Source organism: Peromyscus californicus, unplaced genomic scaffold, assembly GCF_007827085.1.
Source record: "Peromyscus californicus insignis strain IS unplaced genomic scaffold, ASM782708v3 Scaffold_7__1_contigs__length_154581171, whole genome shotgun sequence".
Taxonomy (NCBI): Eukaryota; Metazoa; Chordata; class Mammalia; order Rodentia; family Cricetidae; genus Peromyscus; species Peromyscus californicus.
Genome location: NW_026294595.1, coordinates 137,648,257 through 137,669,500, shown reverse-complemented (window position 1 = coordinate 137,669,500; position 21,244 = coordinate 137,648,257). Strand labels below are relative to the sequence as shown.

The 21,244-nt window shown below is 47.7% G+C and overlaps 2 protein-coding genes across 3 annotated transcripts in view; both read right to left on the bottom strand.

The window, feature by feature from the left end:
• Mybl2 (MYB proto-oncogene like 2) overlaps window positions 1-18,298 on the bottom strand; it is a 42,775-nt gene extending 24,477 nt beyond the window's left edge. Inside the window, exons 1-5 of the mRNA XM_052725109.1 lie at window positions 9,519-18,298; window positions 5,986-6,079; window positions 4,045-4,116; window positions 2,969-3,061; window positions 1,102-1,322 (exon numbers count right to left, since the gene is read on the bottom strand). Of these exons, the coding sequence (XP_052581069.1) occupies window positions 1,102-1,322; window positions 2,969-3,061; window positions 4,045-4,116; window positions 5,986-6,079; window positions 9,519-9,538 (500 nt within the window). The 5' untranslated portion in view covers window positions 9,539-18,298. The remainder of the gene's footprint in view (window positions 1-1,101; window positions 1,323-2,968; window positions 3,062-4,044; window positions 4,117-5,985; window positions 6,080-9,518) is intronic.
• A 1,255-nt stretch (window positions 18,299-19,553) lies between these two features.
• Window positions 19,554-21,244, bottom strand: part of Ift52 (intraflagellar transport 52) — a 32,504-nt gene continuing 30,813 nt past the window's right edge. For both annotated transcript variants that reach the window (XM_052723991.1, XM_052723992.1), the window contains one exon: window positions 19,554-20,244. In XM_052723991.1, coding sequence (XP_052579951.1) covers window positions 20,087-20,244 — 158 coding nt within the window. In that variant the 3' untranslated portion in view covers window positions 19,554-20,086. The remainder of the gene's footprint in view (window positions 20,245-21,244) is intronic.

Sequence of the window (21,244 nt, the reverse complement as noted above, 5' to 3'; positions counted from 1 at the left end):
AGGCACCAGGCATGCACATGGTATAAACAAGCAGGCAAAACACTCATACACAAAAAACAAAAATAAAAAAGAACCCACAAGTATAATATCCTTAAAAACAACAACGTATCATTCATAAATATGGATGTGGTGATATATTGTGTACCCTAATAAATTTGCCTGAAGATTACAGAACAGAACAAGCCACTAGATTAAACATAGAACCAGGCAGTGGTGGCACACGCCTTTAATCCAAGCACTCGGGAATCACACGCCTTTAATCCCAGCACTAAGAAGGAAGTGATATGGTGGGTGGAGAAAGGTATACAAGGCATGTGGAGACAGGAACTAAGGCTTTTCGGCAGAAGCATCCCTTTCAGCTAGAAGCCCTTCTGGCTGGAGTTTTTTCAGGCTGCGGAGTTGGTGAGGTAAGAGGTGGTGGCTATGGCTTGCTCTGCTTCTCTGATCTTTCAGCTTTCACCCTAATATCTGGTTCTGGGTTTTTTATTGTTAACTCGAACAACATACGGATACTAGCTAGGCATTGTGGTGCACACCCACATCCTCAGCAGTCATGAGGCTAAGGTCACAAGTTCCAAGTCAGCCTGGGTTCAACACCAGTGTGGGAAAAAAAGCAAGTCCCTGTCTCTAAACAAAAACAAAGCCGGGCGGTGGTGGCGCACGCCTTTAATCCCAGCACTCGGGAGGCAGAGCCAGGCGGATCTCTGTGAGTTCGAGGCCAGCCTGGGCTACCAAGTGAGTTCCAGGAAAGGCGCAAAGCTACACAGAGAAACCCTGTCTCGAAAAAACAAAACAAAACAAAAAAAAAAAAAAAAAAACAAAAACAAAAGATGAGTCTGATTTAGTAGAAAGTGGGAAATGGGGACAGAAACTGGTGTTTCCATCATATTCCCTCTAACAGGACACAACCTGACTTTCCAGTCCAGTCTTTTTAGATCTACTTTTCTCCCTTCTGATGCATGTCTCTGGGCGACCTGGAGACTGAAGACAAGGCTATTTGAATGTTAAAAAACATGGGACTGCTCATGGCACTCTGGGACACTCCATCCCAAGCACGGGCCTCACTCACTGGGCATAGCACCCTGCCTGCACCCTACCTACCTCCCGGGCAGCATCTTGGCGATCTCAGCCCAGCGGTTGCCCAGCACTTTATGGGCCTCACAGATGATGCGATCTTCCTCTTCGGTCCAGCAGGACTTCTTCACCTCAGGGTTGAGGTGATTGTGCCAGCGTTCACGGCACTGCTTCCCTAGCCGGCCCTTCAGGTGCTTGGCAATCAGAGTCCACTGTTTTGTGCCATACTTCTTGACCAGCTCAATGACCTTGAAGAAAACATCAGTGAAGAACCAGCCCCTCAATCACCTCCACTTAAGCATCGCCATATCCAGATGGGCCTCACTTTGCAGGACTTTAGAGAGGTACAAGCCTATGAGGTCAGCCCCATTCACACTAGAGAGTTAGATCAAGTCTTCTTGATACTTCTGTGGAAATCACAAGGGTAGAGCCCAAGTCATGGCACCAAGAACTAGACTCCAGTCTTCAACCCCGCTGAGAAAGGCTCTTTTGTTCAGGACACAAACCCTAACAGTAACAGCAACTCAAGCTAGGCCCTCCTCAGTTCTTTGTTTTTTTCTGAGACAGGGTTCCTCTGTGTAGCTCTGGCTGTCCTGGAAATTGATCTATGTATCAGACTGGCCTCGAACTCAAGAGATTCACATGCCTCTGCCTCCTGAGTGCTGGGATTAAAGGTGTGCACCACTACCTGCCCAGCTCCCTCCTCAATTCTTGATACACACATATTCTCCTGTGCACATAGCCACAACCAGGGAAGAGTAGATACTCACAGAAAAAGGGACTTTTGTGTGGAAATATTCTACTTCATTTCTGTGTAGTTAAAAAAAATTTGAGACAGGATCTCACTATGTAGACCAAGTTGGCTTAGAACATCTGATCCTTCAGCTCCCACTTTCCCAGGGCTGGGATTAGAGACGTGTGCCACCATGCCCAGTTTGCTGTGATTTAAATGTTTTAGTAATCACATCCCATTTGGATGGGTGTATGCATCTACTAGGACAGTGCTTTTTTTTATCCCCCGCTTTTCCTGGGTGCTGTGTTTACCAAGGTGGAATGGTATCTTATGGGCTAACACCAGCGAGATGAACCAGAGCTCTATAAAGGAGCTCCAGAAAAGCAGCCCAGGGTGATCATAGTTTGGAGAATGTCAAATCCTTTTTGTGCCTTGATTTTACTCAGCTTTAACATGGACATAACCCACCTCACAGGACTACAGATGCTACAGAAATAAAGCATTAAAATGCCAAATGTGGCAAACACCTGTAATCCTAACACACGGGAGATAGAGACAGGAGTTCAAGGCCAGCCTTGGCTACTTAGCAAGTTTGAGGTCATCCCAGGCTACCCGAGATCCTGTCTCAAAAACAAGAAAGAAAAAAAAATCCTAGAGAAGGGGTTAGAGGGGAAGTAAGTTCAGCGGTGGAGAGCTTGCCCAGCATTGCAATAGGTTTCATCTGAAGCACCAAAAAAGCAAAGCCTCTGAGTTTTGTGGTATAACCATTATCACAGCATCTACCAAATTATCATAGCATCAGTGGCAGCTGCCACTGGCTGAGCAAGCCCCTTATGTGCACCAGACATTTCATTACCTTTCCATGTTCTATGTGACAGGTAAGGTTACCAGTTAAAAGCTGGGTAACTCGTGGGGTGACGTGGCCACTACAAGCCCCAGCACTCAGGATGGCTGAGGTCTGAATCAAGGCCAGCTTCGGCTACACAACCAATACGAGACTAACCAGGGCTATAAAGCTGGTCTTTCTCAGAACACACACACACACACACCCCGAAGATACTCAGGACTAAAGCAGAGTGCTACAGGAGTGTTCCGACACCTCCCAGTGCCTGGCGGTGGTGGAAGCTCACAGTGTATGCCGGCCCTTTAGCCAGCACTTACCTTCTGGTCTTCCTCTTTGGTCCATGGTCCCTTAACGAGGTCTGGATTCAAAACCCTCAGCCACCGGTACTGGCATTGCTGGTCTGTGCGGTTCTGGGACAGGAACAGAAATAACTCTGGGACCATAAAATTGAACTCTGGTGGAGCCCTGAGCTCAGGGACCAATGTACAAGCCTATGTCAGGTAGCTGCGTCCTGTGCCATTCACCCACCACACGCCAGAGGCTGACCTACCAGAACAAGGGTGCATTATTTTTGCTTCAAAGGATAAACCCAGGCCCTGTAGAAAGGAACCTCCCACCCTCTGTACCTAGAACGTGTGTGGGGTGTACTATCTCAAAGTCTATAAAAGCTTCGTGGGACTTATTAGTGATTCCTGTTTTCTTCTTGGATACCATTTTTATTCTTTAAAGGTTACAAGGAAGAAACGGGGGAGGCAGAGAGAAGTATGATGATATAGCCTGAGATGCCTATGGAACCCCATCAGTTAAGTGGCAGCCTTGTGCACTGTCCTGTCTAGATTCCTGCAGTCCTGGGAGGGTGTGTAAAAGCAAGCTCTCTCCCCAGAGGGCTTGGAATGTTGGTGTAGTGGCACAGCCACCTGGGCAGGAGCCTCAGCTTGAATTCTCCTCAAAGTATGCCGCCCTCAGTTTCAATTCATGGCCCAGAGCTAAGTATCCAGCTGTTCCTGACTTGCTGGAAGAAATACAAACAGCCTTTGGGCCTAGGATAGAGGACACACTAAAGCAGCTGTGTGGAATCTTCTCACTGGGTGCCTTCTGGTTTGTGGTTTTCTGGTTTGTTTTTTTTTGGGGGGGGAGGGGGGTTTGAGACAGGGTTTCTCTGTGTAGCCCTGGCTGTCCTGGAACTCGCTCTGTAGACCAGGCTGGCCTCTTGAACTCAGAGATCTGCCTGCCTCTGCCCTTTGCCCCTCGCCCACCACATGTGCATGCCGGGATTAAAGGTGTATGCACCACCACTGGCACCCAGCCTCCCAGGCTTCACTTCACTTCTGCTTTCTAAACAACTCACAGCAGGCCACCGGAGCCCTTGCCCTGGGGGAGGGCCGGTACTCACAGGAAAGTGGCTGGCCAGGAACTTCCAGTCCTGCTGTCCGAACTGCCTCACCAGGGCCCTCAGCTGCTCATCCTGCCAACCGAAGAAAGACACAGGATTTAGCTCACGTGTGTGTGGAAAGTTTTATAGATGCCACGATACAGCCATATTCATACATTCACTCAGGAACTCAGTGCCTACTAAGTGTCAAGTATCAGTCACAGTGGCAGGCAGCAGCAGATGTGCCTGACAGGGAGGAGAGGGTAATCAATGCCTCAGGCAAGCGCGCTTATCGCCACTCTGTAGTGGAGGAGATGCTGGGAGCTGTGGTGACTGACTCTTCAGGTAGGTAGGCAGACAGGTTTTAAAAAAAATGAGAGAGCTAGACTGAGGAAGGGGGAGGGAAGAGGGATCCTGCTGGAGAGGCTGACAGTGAGGGCCCCTAGGATTGATTCAGTGATTCAGGGGTTCCATCACCAAGAGGCACTTATGCACTTGGGCAGTGGATGATCAAGGTCCAGTGTGCTTGTTACAAAGTATTGGTGGGCTGACTCACAATGGGAAATTTTCAGAAAACAGAAGCCAGGTGGGGGTGGGGGGTGGGGGGCGTCTAGTTTAACCTCTGTACTTGGGACAAAAGCAAAGAATATCGGGAGGAGTTCAAGGCCATCATAAAGTATACAGGTAGCTGGTATTCCAGAGCAGCCTGGGATACAAGAGACCCACCTCAAATCAAATCAAAACAACAAAATCCCACAAACAAAAAACAATTCACTCTCCCACTCAGGGCTGGGAAGGCAGCCGAGCTGCTACCGAGCTTGCCAGTGTGCACTGCGCTCTATCTCCGGCACCTACATCAGGAAAAGTAAGAAATTCAAGATCATCCTCAGCTGTATAACAAACTGGGAGGCCTGCCCAGCATTTGTGGAAAAACCCGATCTCAAAACAAAACGAAAAAGCGCCAGAGAAACTGCTCAGTGGGGAAAGGCACTTACTAAGTCTGACGATCTGACTTCGTTCCCTAGGACGCAGATGGGAGAGAACCGACCTCCAAATGTTGTACACACACACACACACACACACACACACACACACACAATAGAACAAAGGAAAAGAAAATGTGTAGTACACATCAGCCCTCTCTCACACAAGAACAACAATACATAAGATTAATTAAAAGGGGCTAGAGAGATGGCTCAGCGGTTAAGAGTACTGGCTACTCTTTCATGGACTTGGGTTCAATTCTTAGCACCCACATGGCTGCTCACAACTGTCTGTCACTCTGGTTCCAGTGGACCTGGCACCCTCTTCTGGCCTCTGCACCTACACACAGGCAGGCAAAATGCCCACACATACAAAATAATAAAATTACTTTGTTTTAAATTTTTAAAGTAATGACAAACATTTTTTACAAGACTATAGATTTAGCTTCCTAGCAGCCAAGGGTTCTCAGGGTCAAATGTCCCCACCATGCAGTATGAAGAGGCAGTCTTGGGAGGATTGGAGGTGATGAAGTCATCTAATCTCTGCTGTCAGAACGGATTATCAATGCATGGATCACTCAGTTGGTATCTTAAGTCTGTCATAAAAGCCAGTATGGCACTGCCTCTTACATAACCCTACCCTGTCTGGAAACAGAGTCCCCACGAGGAAAAAGGACTTCCTTAGCTGCACAGCAGAATGGAAAGGTGATTAAACCTGTCTTTATAAACTACCTACTCTCTGGAATGAGGACGCAACCGCAGATTTATCAGACCAAGATAAAGGGCAAGAAGCACTTAAGAGAGATGGAGGTCCTGAGGCCTGAGGACCATGCCATAAACCACAGATTTTGGAGTCTGAGGAGGCAAAGGGGAGAAGCAGAAGGCCCATCAACTTCCTCACTGTCCACAGATGGGGACATTAGACGCCACCAGCCGCCATTAACCCTCTCCCCAGCTCCATGGAGTAGCTGTGGCTCACCTCCTCATGGGTCCATTTGACCTTGCATTTGTTGTCTCTCGGCTCCAGGAGGTCTGAGTCTGTGTCCTGGTAGTGTAACTCATCCAGCTCCTCACTGTGGAAGCAAGCTAAAGGTCATGGACAGCATGTTTACATACCTTTACCTGGGGGTGGTAGTGTATGGTCAGGGTCAGGTCAACTATAGGGAGGTTTGGGGAGGCAGGCCTTTCTCTTCTACTTTCCAAAAGTAGGTACAGGCTAGGTGTGGTGGCCCATACTGGTAATCCCAGCACTCGGGAGGCAGAGCCAGGTGGATCTCTGTGAGCTCAAGGCTAGCCTGGTCTACAGAGTGAGATCCAGGACAGGTACTAAAACTACACAGAGAAACCCTGTCTCGGGGAAAAAAAAAATTTATTTTGTTTATGAGTGCTTTGCCTGCATGTATGTCTGTGCACCACATCAATCTATACCCAGTGCATGCAGAGTTAGAAGAGGGTGCCTGATTCCCTAGAACTGGAGGTCCAGATGATTGTGAGCTACCAGGTGGGTGCTGGGAACTGAACCTGGATCCTCTGCAAGTGCAATAAGTGTTCTTAACCACTGAGGCATCTCTCCAGTCGCTAGCACTGGATATTTTCAAGATCATCAAGCATGCAAGATTTTAAAAGTCCTAATTACTTAGAGGAAACAACTAAAACATGTCATCACTATCTTTTTCCATCCACTTTATCTGGGATTAAAGGCATATTCTGCCGCACCCAGCCTCACTTCATTCATTCTTGCCTGTCCCTTTCCAATTCTCGCCTATATGTGATGGACAGAAAAAATCAGAATATAATCATTTGAAGTCTGAAGGCTTTTAAAGAAACTAACAAAGAAGTTTTTGTTGTTTTGTTTTTCAAGAAGGGGTTTCTCAGTGTAGCTCTGGCTATCCTGGAACTTGACTGGCCTGCCTCTGCTTCCCTGCTGGGATTAAAGGTTTGCTCCACCACGGGCCAGTAACATGGGATTTTTATTTAACTGTTACCAAACTCCTACTATCTAGTTTAATGCTTTGAAAGAGGAGATCACACTATGAACCTCCAAGAATGCTAGTCAGGGACTGCAGAGCTGGCTCATTGGGTTGAAACATACTGCTCCTGGTGAGGACCAAGATCAGTTTCCAGCACCCTTTATCCCCACCTCCCAGCTCTAGGAAGATCCATGGCTCTGGCCTCTGTAGGCACCTACACCCAAGTGCATATATATAACCACACTCGTACTTAATTAAGGAAGGAAGGAAGGAAGGAAGGAAAACAGTTATTCACAGGAGATGTTGATCCTTCCCCAATTCCCCAGGACCTGCATCGCGTTGCTTTCTAACAAACATACTCCTATGCCTGTCATCTGTTGCTGGGAAAAGCAGAGAAATTTGCAAACAAAACAAGCCATGCTCTGTACCCAAATGGGTTCTGATGGTGTCTACACACCTTCCCTTTCTTCCCCCAAAGGCAGCAGAGCTTCCCAGTCACTCCTACACCCCCAAAGCACTTTGGAAAACCAGGCCCTGACCTCAGCTCCAACCTCTGGTCTTGACATCACCCACAAAGGTCAGCTCCACCTTCACAACCTGGAATTTGGCATAGAAAGACCTTAAGAAATATTTGCCCAGGGCACCAGTGGATTTGTGAATGAATGAATACTGCAAAGAGAAGCTACCTACTAACCCATTTTAAAATTCAATTACAATGAAAAGAAGTTTCCAAACCTAACAATACATGTCACTGGATCTGGAACGCAGATTTGTTCTGTCACTTCTGACCCAATGCACGCACCACTTACCCACTGTAAAGCAGGAGACAAAATCTACTAAGTATTAACAACTGAGTTTGCTTCTCCAGTACCCAGCACGAGGCCCAGATTCTCTCTTTTTTTTTTTTTTTTGGTTTTTCGAGACAGGGTTTCTCTGTGTAGCTTTGCGCCTGTCCTGGAACTCACTTGGTCACTTGGTAGCCCAGGCTGGCCTCGAACTCACAGAGATCCGCCTGGCTCTGCCTCCCGAGTGCTGGGATTAAAGGCGTGCGCCACCACCGCCCGGCGAGGCCCAGATTCTATTAGAAGCTCACCCAATGTCCCGGAACAAAGGCATCTGTGTAGAGAAGTTCTGATGCTGTGTAATGCGATACTATTAAAAAGATGGCAGATGATGGCATTCACACGATGCCCCCTCTCACATTCTCAAGGTCTCCATTTAACAGATGTGAACATTGAGGCCAACCAGGGTTATGCTGCGTCAGGCTCCACACCTTTACACCCTCACCTCCCTAGTAATCACAGCTTGTAGAGACCAGTGAGTGGTTTTTAAAAAAAAAAAAAAAAAAAAAAAAAAAAATCACATTTTTGTACACATACCCTTTCTCTTGCCCATGTACATTCTGGGCTGTGCGCCAGGGAAAGGTGAGTCAGAGGCCAAGAGGAAAGTGGGGCACTGGGGTACAAGAGAGTTATAACGTGGCAGAAAAAGGACTGAGGCTTGTGAGGATACAGGGGCACTGAGCCCATGCTTCACAAGGGTCCCTCCAAATGAGCCCCGGGACTCCTGGAGTTAATATGTCCAGAGACTCTTCCTGGCCACTGAATTGCCTTAGAAACTGGGGCATGGGAACCCACCCTGACCAGCGCTCATGGACCGAATACTTTCCAAGCAATGAGGAACTCTGTGAAAGTAAGCAAGCTAGGCATCTCTGTTCATATCCTCATCCTAAGCCCAGTTCGGCCATCTGAGGACATGAGTGTTCTGAATTGGAGAGACCCAGAGGGAACACGGCAGGACCCCATTATCGCACTCCTTAGAGGCTGGAAAGCCCCGCAATTAGCCCCCAGATACACAGGTGTACGAAAGGTCCAGGCTTGACCCAGTCACTTACCCTCTGGGGAAATTTAGTAAGAGGGAAACGCGGCTCCTGCCTTTGGCCCAGCGACCGCTGGCAGAGCAGTCTCGTTACACATCAGCAGTCTCTACTGAGCCCCAAAACTAGCGTGGGACAGGAAGAGGGTTTCTGAAACCAAACCGAACCGGCCGCCCAATCCCCAAGAGACAATGAATCCCCGGTCTCACACCCGGCAGAGGGCCCAGGGGCTTTGTGCTTCCCAGAATGCAAACAAGAAAGGGATTCCAGCAAATTCGAGCCACTCTTGAACGACAAGTGTCTCGGAGACTTCTGCCTCCCCACTCGTTGCGACTTGGAGAGACATTCTCCCGGCCCAGTAGTGAACCTCCAGCTGACACCGCGCGCACCAGCCTTCCTTCCCCACCCTGCAATTAGGCGGGAGATGATGGACCTCACCCAGGGCCGGGACCGGGTCTCGGGGAGGGAACCCGCGCTTTCGTGCTCCTGGGCCCAGAAGGCCCGGGAAATCCGAGCGAGGGGTCCCTAGGGCCCCTTACCGTGGCACGCTCCCCTGCATCGGGCGGCGCCCTTGCACCGGACGGCCGCGCGGGGTGCATTTCCCGCGGGGACCCCCCACCTCCTGTTTGCAGACCCAAGGAGAGGGGCGAGAACCCCAGAACTCACCAGCGCGTCCGCCGAGACATCCCCCCGGCCCGGGCCGCGCCGCGCCCTCACGCCCACCGGCCGAGCCTGGAGCGGGAGCCGGGCCGGGGTCAGGACTCGGGCTGCTCCGGCCGCTCCCGGCCCCAGGCGGCGCTCTGAGGCGTCTGTGTGTTTGCAGGTCTCGTCGCGCGCTCTCAGGAACTGCAGCTGCCTCGGGAGCGCACAGAACCACTTTCCTATCTCCCGCCAAGTGCGTCGGCGCCGCCCGGACCTGGCGCGCGAGCGCGGGGGCGGGGCGTACGGAAGGGGCGGGGTGGACGAGACGAGGGGCGGAGCCCGGGCGCCAGAGCCCAAGGAGGAGCCTACAGGAGGGGCGGAGACTAAGGAGGGGAAGGGAGTAGTCAGCAGGAGCAGGGACAGAGCCTGCGGGCCTGGCTGGGCAGATGCGAGGACTTCCAGATAGACACACCTTGCGACTCAATGAGGCGAGGGTTCCAACCTTGTGCGGATATTAGCTAGACCCCCGAGCAACATACACAACAAAGAACCAAATGAGGAGAGTCAGATGGGAGAAACTTCCCGCCCAAATTGTCACTGCTCCAGTCCAGGCAACTGTCCCTCTAGCCCCCACGCTTTTTTTTTCTGGGTTTGCCCCTTTTCCCTTGCAGTCTTCTTGCTTCTTCAGCTGCCTCTGAGAGAACCAGCTAAAAATGCTAACATTTCTCTCACCAAACTTAAACTCTCTTCTCTCGGGGGTTAATTCTTCTACTCCATATTCAAGTGTGTAAAGGTCTTCCAGATCACCACACCAGTCCCAGAGAGGGATATTTAGTCTCCCAGGTTTTGCTTGGGCCATTATCTGGACTAGTAATTTCCCGCACCTCCCACCTCTGGGGTCTCTTGCCCATGTACTTGCTGACGTTGCATTTCCCCAACTGAACTGTGAGCATCCTGGAATTCCAGCAGCCTTTCCTACGAGGTGTAGGAACCCCCAGGTCAGTGTTTGTTGACTTAAGTTCAATTTTTGTTGACTTAAACTCTGTTGTCAAGGATTTTCCATTTTAGGTTGTCATTTATTACCAACTACTGAGTGTCACTTTACTGGGACTTCCTGGAAGGACGGGAGCCTGGGAGAGCCCCAGCCAAACACCTTTTATTTAGGCCCACCTCAGGCCTCAGATCCTTCCTCTAAAATCTACTGGCCACCTGGACACAGTCCAATTCTGCAAACTTCCTTTACAAGGGCTGAATGAAGACTTAAGAGCTGCAAGTTTCCTTCCACCTGGCCTAATTCCAGGATTTCCCCACCAATCACGTCACAAAGGAAATCACGTCACAAAAGAAATCACGTGCACATTTGTTCTTTCTTGCTAGTGTGTTCAAAGCCAGATTTCCAGGGGTTGATTCCCAGCCTTCCTCTCCCTCGGTGCATCATCTCAGACAAATTATCAAACTCCTCTTGTGCCTCAGTTTCCTCATCTACAAAAAGTTTATCAAAATCTTAGATTTTTTTAACTAGGTATTAGTCACCATTCCACACACAAATTTTAATAAATTTCATCTTCCTAGCAATCCAATAAGCTATATACTAGTCTTACCTGTTAGCAGATGGAGAAACTGAGGGAGGCACAGACTTCGCCAAACTCTAATTCTAGAGTTTATAGTAAGGAAAGGGAAAAGTGGCTTCCCCCTAGTGTCTTTGGCTTGTTTACAAATTAAATGGGTAGGAAATAACAAGGAAAAAAACTCCTATTTGATTAGTTACATATCCATGGGAGTCCCAAAAAATAATGTCATATGAAGGCTCAGATGATTGAAGCTTCCTGAACTACAGAAAGGAATGGGGTCCTAGGGCTTCTGTCGGGGTGGTAGTGACACAAGTTATTGGGGCTAAGGAAAGGAACTGTAAGGCAAATAGAGATGTTCTTGTCATGCAGATATAAGTCTCCCAGTTGAAAAAAAGCTATTGGCAGCAGCTGGGGTCCTGGAACGCTGGCTAATGGAGATTTCCCTTACTAATATAAATTTCTTTTACTAAAGGTTTGCCTTGTAAAGTTATTCCCTAGTCCTCAGGCGGTGCAGAACAGCCAGGTCGAAGCAAGCCAAAGGAGTGTGAACTATTTTCTCCTACAGTCTATTTTGGGGTGGTGTATGAGCCTTTAAACCATGCACTACAAAGATACCTACCCTATATGGCAGTTATAGGATCAAATATATGAATATATATGGCACATAATTAGTATTATATTACTGTTAGGTTGGTTTTGTTGCTGAGGTTAGACCCAGGGCTTCCCACATGCCTCTCTCTCAACACCTGGACCCCTTCTGTTAGTACTATGATTATTATTCTGACTCCAGCTGCCATCACACCTGTCTTGTGAGGTCCAAGAAACTCCTGTGCAGGCTGCACACACTCTCATGTAGATTACCAATCTCCTTTTGGGCAAAAACTGGATCCGGAAACTTGCATAAGATATATGCCCAAGGCAAGAGGCAGAGAGCAGATGCAGAGTCCACCTGGGACCTGAAATTGGGGCACCAGTTACAGTTAACCAGTACACCAGAGAGAGCCTGGAGGTCAGGATTGTGAATTTGAGCAGCAAAATCACTCTAGTGTCACAAGGAATCTGGTGAGCTCCACAAGTATGTCCTCTAGTTATCAACACACCAACACAAGCCCCTGGAGAGAGGACTCCCAGCATCCAGGGTGCCATCACACCTGGGAGTGGTCTCTAGACTCAAGGCAGATAACACATATTCTGAACAGTGCTGGGAGGCTTTCTTGGACGGGACCTCCAGGGATGGAAAGGCTCCAGTCATTCAGCCATTCAATTATCTGCCCCACCCTGGGCTCCAAACTCAAAGCTATTCCTGTGTCAGGAAGACAAAGATCAACTCTTCTTGTTAGACATGCTTAGCCAAGCAACTGGTAGGACACAAAACCACTGACTGACGGCAAACAATGTATAGTATCGCCTGCCTTTCTGTCTGGAGTCACGGCTTCCACCTACTGAGCAACATTTGTTTTGCTTTTGCTTTGCTTTGTGCTGGGCTTCAAACTCTGGGTCTTCAGCCTGCCAAGCAACGACTCTACCTATAAACAAGCTACATCCTACATCTGCAACCCACATTTGAAAGATAAGAAAACTGAGACCAAAAGCCATTCGGTAAATTGACTAATCACATAGGTATTGGGCTGGTAGATTGAAGCTGTGTGCACTCACCCAGTTGGTTCATGTTAGGCTCTTCAGAGCTGGGTTATTTAGGGATTTCCAAGAGGGACAATGTAGGTTATGGCAAAGAACACTCAGGGAAGAGAAAGATTAGAAAATCTATGCAAGGCATGTCACAAGTCTATAATCCCTATACTTGGAAGGCCAAGGCAGAAGAATCCCAAGTTCAAGACCAGCCTACACTACACAGGAAGTTCCAGGCCAGACTGAGATCAAGGAGACCCTGTCCCTAAAACCAAAAGAAAAAAGAAAATTCTCCTTGAAGAATACTGGTGCATGTCTGAAATTCCAGCACTCTGGAAGACTAAGGCCAGAGGATGGAGAATTCAAGACTAGCATGGACTAGATAAGGAGAGCCCGTATCAAAAGAAAAAGGAAAGAAGGTGGGAAGGATGAAGGAAAAGACCAAAAGGAGAGGTAGGCAGGGGGATCCATAGAGACTAGCTAGACTTCAAAGCCATTCTTGACTCCTTTCAAGTCACAAATCTTGATCATCTACAAATCCGAATGTATTCAGTTAGCAAAAGCACAAAAGATGCTCAAAAGCTGGACATGACCCAGTTCTTGTAACACAGACCTGTAATCCTAGCTACTTAGGAAGTTGAGGCAGGAGGATAACAAGTTCAAGGCCAGCCTGTACTACACAGGAAGTTAGTGAGAGCTTTCAAAAAGTAAGAGAACTAATGATTAGCTCAGAGGCTCAGCACTTGTGTGGCACGCATGAGCCCCTGGGTACAATCTCTAGCATTACGACCAGCACCACCAACAAAATAAAAACAAAAACAGGAGGAGGAGGAAAGAAAGAACGAACAGACAAAGGCTGGGCACAGTAGCCCACACCTTTAATGAAGCCCTCATAAGGCAGAGGCAAGCATTCCAGGACAGCCTGGTCTACATAGTGAGTTCCAAGCTAGCCAAGGCTACATCATGAGATTCTGAAAAGAGGCATGGTGGTTGTCTTAAAAGACAGATCGCCAAGCCTGACAGCCCTTAATATCTTCATCAGAGCAGCTGTGACTACTTCCAAGTGTCCCTCAATGGCTTGCTGACATTTCTTCATAGCTGGGGGTGGGGGTGGGGTCATTAGAGCCTCCCCTGAGATTTTAGCCCTCCTTCCTGCATCTCCCTCCCACCTATATGTATCTCTGCTCGGGCTTCATGTAGACTGCCAGAGAGGATGTAGTGTGGAAGGTTAACTCTGGGGGAACTCCATCTTCACAGCTATCAGAGGGAGTGGTCTCCACAGTGGGGGGAGACTCAGTGGTACAGTGAGTTCTTCAAGGAAGCCCAGTAAACTCACTGGTTCACCAAAAGAGACTTTGGGCAAATTGTTACTTTGGTCTGTTGTTGGTTATCCTGTCCGGGTTGAGTGGACGTTCTAGTCTCCCCAGGAAAATTTCATGAAATACTGATGCACTGTCCATTGCTGTGAAGAGACACCATGACCAAGGCACTTTTGGTTGTTGTTGTTGTTTGTTTATTTGTTTGTTTGTTTGAGGCAGGGTTTCTCTATCTAACAGCTCTGGGTGTCCTGGAATTTGCTTTGTAGGCCAGGCTGGCCTCAAACTCACCGGAGACCATGGCAACTCTTATAAAGGAAAACACAAACATTTAATTGGGGCTGGCCTGGCTTACAGTTTCAGAGGTGTAGTCCATTATAGTCACGGTGGGAAGCAAGGCAACATGCAGGCAGACATGGTGCTGGAGAGGCAGCTGAGAGTTCTACATCTCGATCCACAGGCAACAAGAAATGAACTGTATTCTACACTGGGCATAGTTTAAGCATATAAGACCTCTAAGCATGCCTTCACTGTAACACACCTCTCCTAACAAGGCCACACCTACTCCAGCAAAGCCACTCCTTATGGGCCAAGCATTCAAACACATGAATCTGTGGGAGGCAGACCTATTGAAACTACCACGTGCCCCCATGTAATCCTAGCACTGGGGGTGGGGGATGGGGCAGGTGGACTGTAAATTTGAGTCCACCCAGAGCTAAATAGTGTGATTCTGTCTCAAAAAAAAAGAAAGAAAGAAAGAAAGAAAGAGAGGAAGAAAGAAAGAAGAGAAAAGAAAGGAAGGATGGTGGTGGTGGCACATGCCTTTAGTCCCAGAACTTGGGAGCAAGTTCCAGGACAGCCAGAGCTATACAATAAACCCTGTCTTGAAAAACAAACACAAAAAAGGAAAAAAAAGGGGGGGGGGGATGGGAGGTGGCCTTTCCATGGAACCTAGGCTGGCCTGAAACCCACTCTATAGCCAGCCTTAAACTTTTGTTGTTGTTGTTTTGTTTGTTTTGAGATAAGGTTTCTGTGGAACAGCCCTGGCTGTCCTAGAACTCACTTTGTAGACCAGGCTGGCCTTGAACTCACAGAGATCCACCTGCCAAGGTGTGCATCACCACACTGGGCCAACCTTAAACTTTCAATTCGCTTTATTCTATAGTTGTTTCTTAAACACATACATAGTCATGGTGCAGGCCTACAGTACCAGCTAGGAGGAAGCTGGTGTGGGAGGGTCAACAGCCCAGGAGTCCATGAGCGGCCTAGGCAACATAAAAGGACCCTGTGTCAGAGAAGGAAGAGAATGAAAAAAAGTGCACACCTATACTCCTAGCACTCAGGAGCTAGAGGCAAAGGTCCTGCAGACCCAACAGCTGGCCTACGAAGCAGGAGTCGGGGTGTGGGGGATGGGCTGGGAAAAGCTTGGTTGAGTACTGGACAGGATGAAGGTCCCGGTGTGATCTCAAACACCACATAAACCTGGCCTGGTGGCCCAGACCTGCAACCCCAGCACCAGAGGCAGAGGCAGGGGCGTCACTTGAGTCCTGCTTGTTCTACGTGGTAAATTCCAGATCCCCATGGGTTATAGTGAAACCATCTCAAAAACAAACACCTCAAATCAAAGAAACAAACCCAGCCAAGATAAAAACTTCCCCAGAACACAAAGAGAAGCCTAACAGCTATACATCTATTGTATGATCAGATCTTCAAAAGATAAGTGTGTATGTCCACACAAAGACTTCCTCCTATATGTTTATAACAGTTCCAAACTGAAGACAGTTCAAACACTCAACGACTGGGTAAACAAATTACAGATACACATTGATTTCCAGCCGGGCGGTGGTGGCACACGCCTTTAATCCCAGCAGTCCGGAGGCAGAGGCAGGCGGATTTCTGTGAGTTTGAGGACAGCCTAGTCTACAAACTGAGTTCCAGGACAGGCACCAAAGCTACACAGAGAAACACTGTCTTGAAAACAAACAAACAAAAAAGAAATTGATTTCTAAATAATTATGCTAGCCGGGCGGTGGTGGCACTCGGGAGGCAGAGCCAGGCGGATCTCTGTGAGTTCGAGGCCAGCCTGGTCTACAAAGCAAGTTCCAGGAAAGGCGCAAAGCTACACAGAGAAACCCTGTCTCGAAAAACAAAACAACAACAACAAAAAATTATGCTGAAAGAAGTCCAAGAGAACAAGATGGTTGATGCCATTAGTACAGAAGTCCAGGAACTCCAATCCCATCTACCGTGACAATTTGTGGGGGAGAGGAAAGGCTAACAGCGGGACACAGTAAGTTCTGTCCTTTTGCACGACTCTACGGGTCTCTCTCCAGAATCACGGGAATAAGTGTGCAGTCGGAAGACCTACATGTTAGCACCTTGGCTCTTTCCCAGAGCGGACAGGAGCGAGGCGCCGCGCCGCCTGGTGTCACTAGAGGGCGCTTGGACCTCGCCAGCCTGACGGTGTGGGTCGGCGGAGCTGGCGGCCCCTAGCGGCAGAGACCTCAAGCTGTGCCCCTCTCCGCAGTGAGTCCCAGGCCGGGAGTTCTCAGCATAGCAGGTTTTATTTTTTATTTTTTGTTTTTTTGTTTTTTAGAGCTAAGGGCCGAACCCAGGGCCTTGTGTTTGCTAGGCAAGCGCTCTACCTCTGAGCTAAATCCCCAACCCCAGCGTGGCAGGTTTTAATATGTCGCGGTTTTGCTTTGCCTGTACAGTTAAAGCATATATTTCTATTTATGTATGGGTAGCACTGGTTCCAAAGAGAGGAGCTGGCTGGATGAAGAAGGTAGAGTTCTTTCCCCTTACACCATTAGTTCAGTGCTCAAGACTTGCACTGTTAATTTTTTTTTTTTTAAATTAAAAACTAAACCAGAGTTCAGTACCCAGCTCACGACCATGGTTAATTCCAGTTTCAGAAGACCTGGTGACCTCTTCTGGATCCAATGGCACCAGACACAGATATGATGCACACACATACATGCAAGCAAAACATATGCATACATAAAATAAAAAAAAATAAGATTTTTTTCTGAGACAGGATTCGTCTGTGTAACCCTCTATCCTGAAACAGTAGTTTCTGTAGACCAGGCTGGCCTCAAACTCAGAGATCTGACAGCCTCTGCCTCCAGAGTGCTGGAGCCATGTGCCACAATTCCCGGCATAAAAAATGAAATCTTAACTTAGAAAAACAAGAAAACCTAAACTTCAAGCTAGTCAGGGTGGCCCATGCCTGTAATCTTAGCACTCAGAAGACTGAGGCAGGAGGATCATCAGGAGTTGGAAGCCAACTTGGGCTACAGAGAAAAACCCTGTCTCTAAAACAAAAATGAAACAAAACAAAATGAGCAACCAATCAAACAACAAACACTCCCTAAACTTCTGTAAGGCATATGAACCACCCCAGGAACAGAGTGAAACAGCCCTCTGACGCCTAGTGTGGTGTGTGTGTTGTTGTCGTGGGGTAGGGTTTCTCATGTACCTAGTCTGGCCTAGACCCTGCGGCTTCAGCCTCCTGAGCAGCTAGGGTTACAGGAGTCCACACTGCACTAGCTGACATTCTGAGGTGGCTTGAGGCTTCTTTTGATTTGAGACAGGGATGTGTTACATACCCCGGGCTGGCCTGGAACTGACTTGGCATGTCAGGCTGGTCTCAACCCTGAACAATCCTCTTGCCTTAGCTTTGTAAGTGCTTGACTGTAGACAAGAGTCACACGTTCTGAATTTAAAGCTATAGAGGGTGGGTACAGATCAGTGTAAAGAGTGTTTGTTCCCTACACACTTCATTATGTCATCTCATCTGTTACAAATCTTATGAACTCAGACTGTCCCTCATATGTTTAAATTTTTCCCTTTTTTTGTTAGTTTTGTGTGTGTGTGTGTGTGTGTGTGTGTGTGTGTGTGTGTGTGTGTGTTTCCTACATGTAGATACGTGCACCATGTGCATGCCTGGTATCCATAAAAACCAGAAGAGGGGACAGATCACCTGAAACTGGAATTATAGATGGTTGTGAGCCACCATGTGAGTTCAGGGAATGGAATTCTGGTAAGAGTAGTCTTAACCACTCTCCAGCCCCACTTTTTTTTCTTTCTTTCTTTCTTTCTTTTTGAGAAAAGGTCTCTATAGTGGGTAGCCATTCCAGCTTTGATCTGGAAGTTCCAACCCCCATTGAGGCTTTGGTAACTGTCACGCCTACAAGGCGGGGCGAAGAGAGGACCCTGAAGACCGAGATCCGGTTGTGCGGCCTCGCTTCCTGCTTGGACCGGGACTCTAGAGGCAGACCGAGGAGAGTTCTCCAGAGAACAACGCCGGACTAGCAGGAAATAACTGCTTAAGCTAAAGCTGAACCTGTGCACTAATTTGAAAGAATACAAAAGAAGCTGAACATGTGGTCCATGCCTTTAATCCCAGCACTCAGGGAGAGGCAGGTGTGTCTTTCACAGAACCCGCCACCTACCTATCCCTTCATTTGTAAGTTATGCCATTAAATAAATCTCCCTTTTAACTACGTGGAGTGGCCTTAATAATTTCACCAATAGGTCTCCATAGCTCAGGCTGGCAATTCTCCTGCCTCAGTCTTGCAAAAGCCAGGACTACAAATGTATGCTATCATGCTTGGCTCTTAAAAATGTGTTTTGTAGATGTTTTTCCAAGCCAGGATTCAGTCAGGTTTACATATCATGTCATTTGTCTCTTAACTACTTCTGGGAGGTGCTGTGGGCTGAAAATAAGGTCTTGAACATTACAGGCCAGTGTTCTACTACTGAGTCATACCCCCAATCTTTTCCAGTTTAAAATGCCTAAAAATATTTTCCTCTCCCCACCCTCCAGTTCTGAGACAGAGTCTCACACGCACCCCTGGCTGACCCAGAACTCACTATATGGATCAGGCTGGCCTTGAACTTGCACAATACCTCTTGTCTCTGCCTCCTGAGTGCTGCATGAGCCATGGCTAAAAGCTGTTCATTTTTTGACAAGCTATCCCAGTGGCTCCAATTCATATGCACAGTTCAGACTTTACAGCCACACATCTTAGCTTCGATCCACCTGCCTCTCCCTGAGTGCTGGGATTAAAGGCATGGACCACATGTTCAGCTTCTTTTGTATTCTTTCAAATTAGTGCACAGGTTCAGCTTTAGCTTAAGCAATTATTTCCTGCTAGGCTTTCATCTGACTTTGAACCAGCCCAGAAATCTGTAAAGTATTTTAACAAGTTTGATCATCAGTATATCTTCAATAAAAGACTCAAATCTTGAGCAGCAATGAGGAGAAAAAAAAAAGATATTAATGACAGACCATTTCATAAATTATAAAAGTTCAGTCCTAGATTTAATTCAAGCAAATGAATCACCTCTTCCATCTGGGCACTCCAGAGGATGCACAAACCTTCCACTGCTTAGAGAAAAGAAAGTACAGACACGTTAGTAGGGAGGATGAATTCAAAACCAGTCAGCAGTCAGAAGGCGCTTTAAGAGGCACAGTCCAGAAGTCCTGAAATGTCATTCCACTTATATCAATATCATGTTCCAGGATGAGACAGTAAACACAGAGTTTAATTTTATTTTATTTCAGTTCAGAGCCTGAAATAGGAACTCTTTGGTCTTTTGAACATTAACTTGACATTTGGAATCACCATTAGTTGGGACAAGAGGGAATTAGCTGGCTTGATGGTTGATTCTAACCCAAGGATGAAGTTTTCACAACTCCAGGACGGGGATTCTGCCCACTGCCCACAGCAACCATGTGTCACACGAGTACAGCTGAAGGCTCTGGAGCAAACAGCAGCCCAGACTTTGGCATCCATGTGTACTGGGCCAACTCTGCTCACTCTACCGAACACTGGATCCCTCTGGCCTGGCTCAATTTTTCTACACCACAGCACTTACCATCCTTCAGCCCACTAAGTGCTTGCCTATATACTCTGCTACTATGTGTTAAGACCCTCCAGCCAGAATAGAAGTCTCATTCTCGAAGGGATCGTCATATGTTGTTCATCTGTAGACACTTGGTAAGTACTTGCAGAACTAATGAATGTTGTAAACAGTCTATATGGGTGACATCACCTGAAGGGCCGCCATGTCAGTGGGCCTCTTGGTTCAATTTCTTGAACTCCACCACTTGGAAGAAGATGTGCTCAAGGATATGTTTGGCATCCTGCTGATCCTTTGGAAGTTTACTGGTTACTCCAAGAATGTCACCACACTTTCTGACATAGAATTCGAGGTCTTCATCAGTACCTAAACACAGTACAGTTTGATTAAGCCTTCATTCCCACTCTTTCCAGAGTGCAGACACCGTTTCTGAGGTGTTCCCTTCCTCTTGAGATTACTCAATTCTTCCTAGAATGATATGATCATGGGACTTACATTCTGGCAACTCTGGGGACTTGGATGTGTTTTCATAAATAAGGACAAAAGTGGCACATTTTGTTGTTCTTTAGTGAGACAGTCTCATGTTACAGTCCAGACTGGCCTCAAACTTGTAACAGTCTTCCTGCCTGACTTCAGTTTCCTGAGTGCTGGGATTACAGGAGTGAGCACTATGCCTGACTTCAGTTTCCTGAGTGCTGGGATTACAGGAGTGAGCACTATGCCTGACTTCAGTTTCCTGAGTGCTGGGATTACAGGAGTGAGCACTATGCCTGACTTCAGTTTCCTGAGTGCTGGGATTACAGGAGTGAGCACTATGCCTGACTTCAGTTTCCTGAGTGCTGGGATTACAGGAGTGAGCACTATGCCTGACTTCAGTTTCCTGAGTGCTGGGATTACAGGAGTGAGCACTATGCCTGACTTCAGTTTCCTGAGTGCTGGGATTACAGGAGTGAGCACTATGCCTGACTTCAGTTTCCTGAGTGCTGGGATTACAGGAGTGAGCACTATGCCTGACTTCAGTTTCCTGAGTGCTGGGATTACAGGAGTGAGCACTATGCCTGACTTCAGTTTCCTGAGTGCTGGGATTACAGGAGTGAGCACTATGCCTGACTTCAGTTTCCTGAGTGCTGGGATTACAGGAGTGAGCACTATGCCTGACTTCAGTTTCCTGAGTGCTGGGATTACAGGAGTGAGCACTATGCCTGACTTCAGTTTCCTGAGTGCTGGGATTACAGGAGTGAGCACTATGCCTGACTTCAGTTTCCTGAGTGCTGGGATTACAGGAGTGAGCACTATGCCTGACTTCAGTTTCCTGAGTGCTGGGATTACAGGAGTGAGCACTATGCCTGACTTCAGTTTCCTGAGT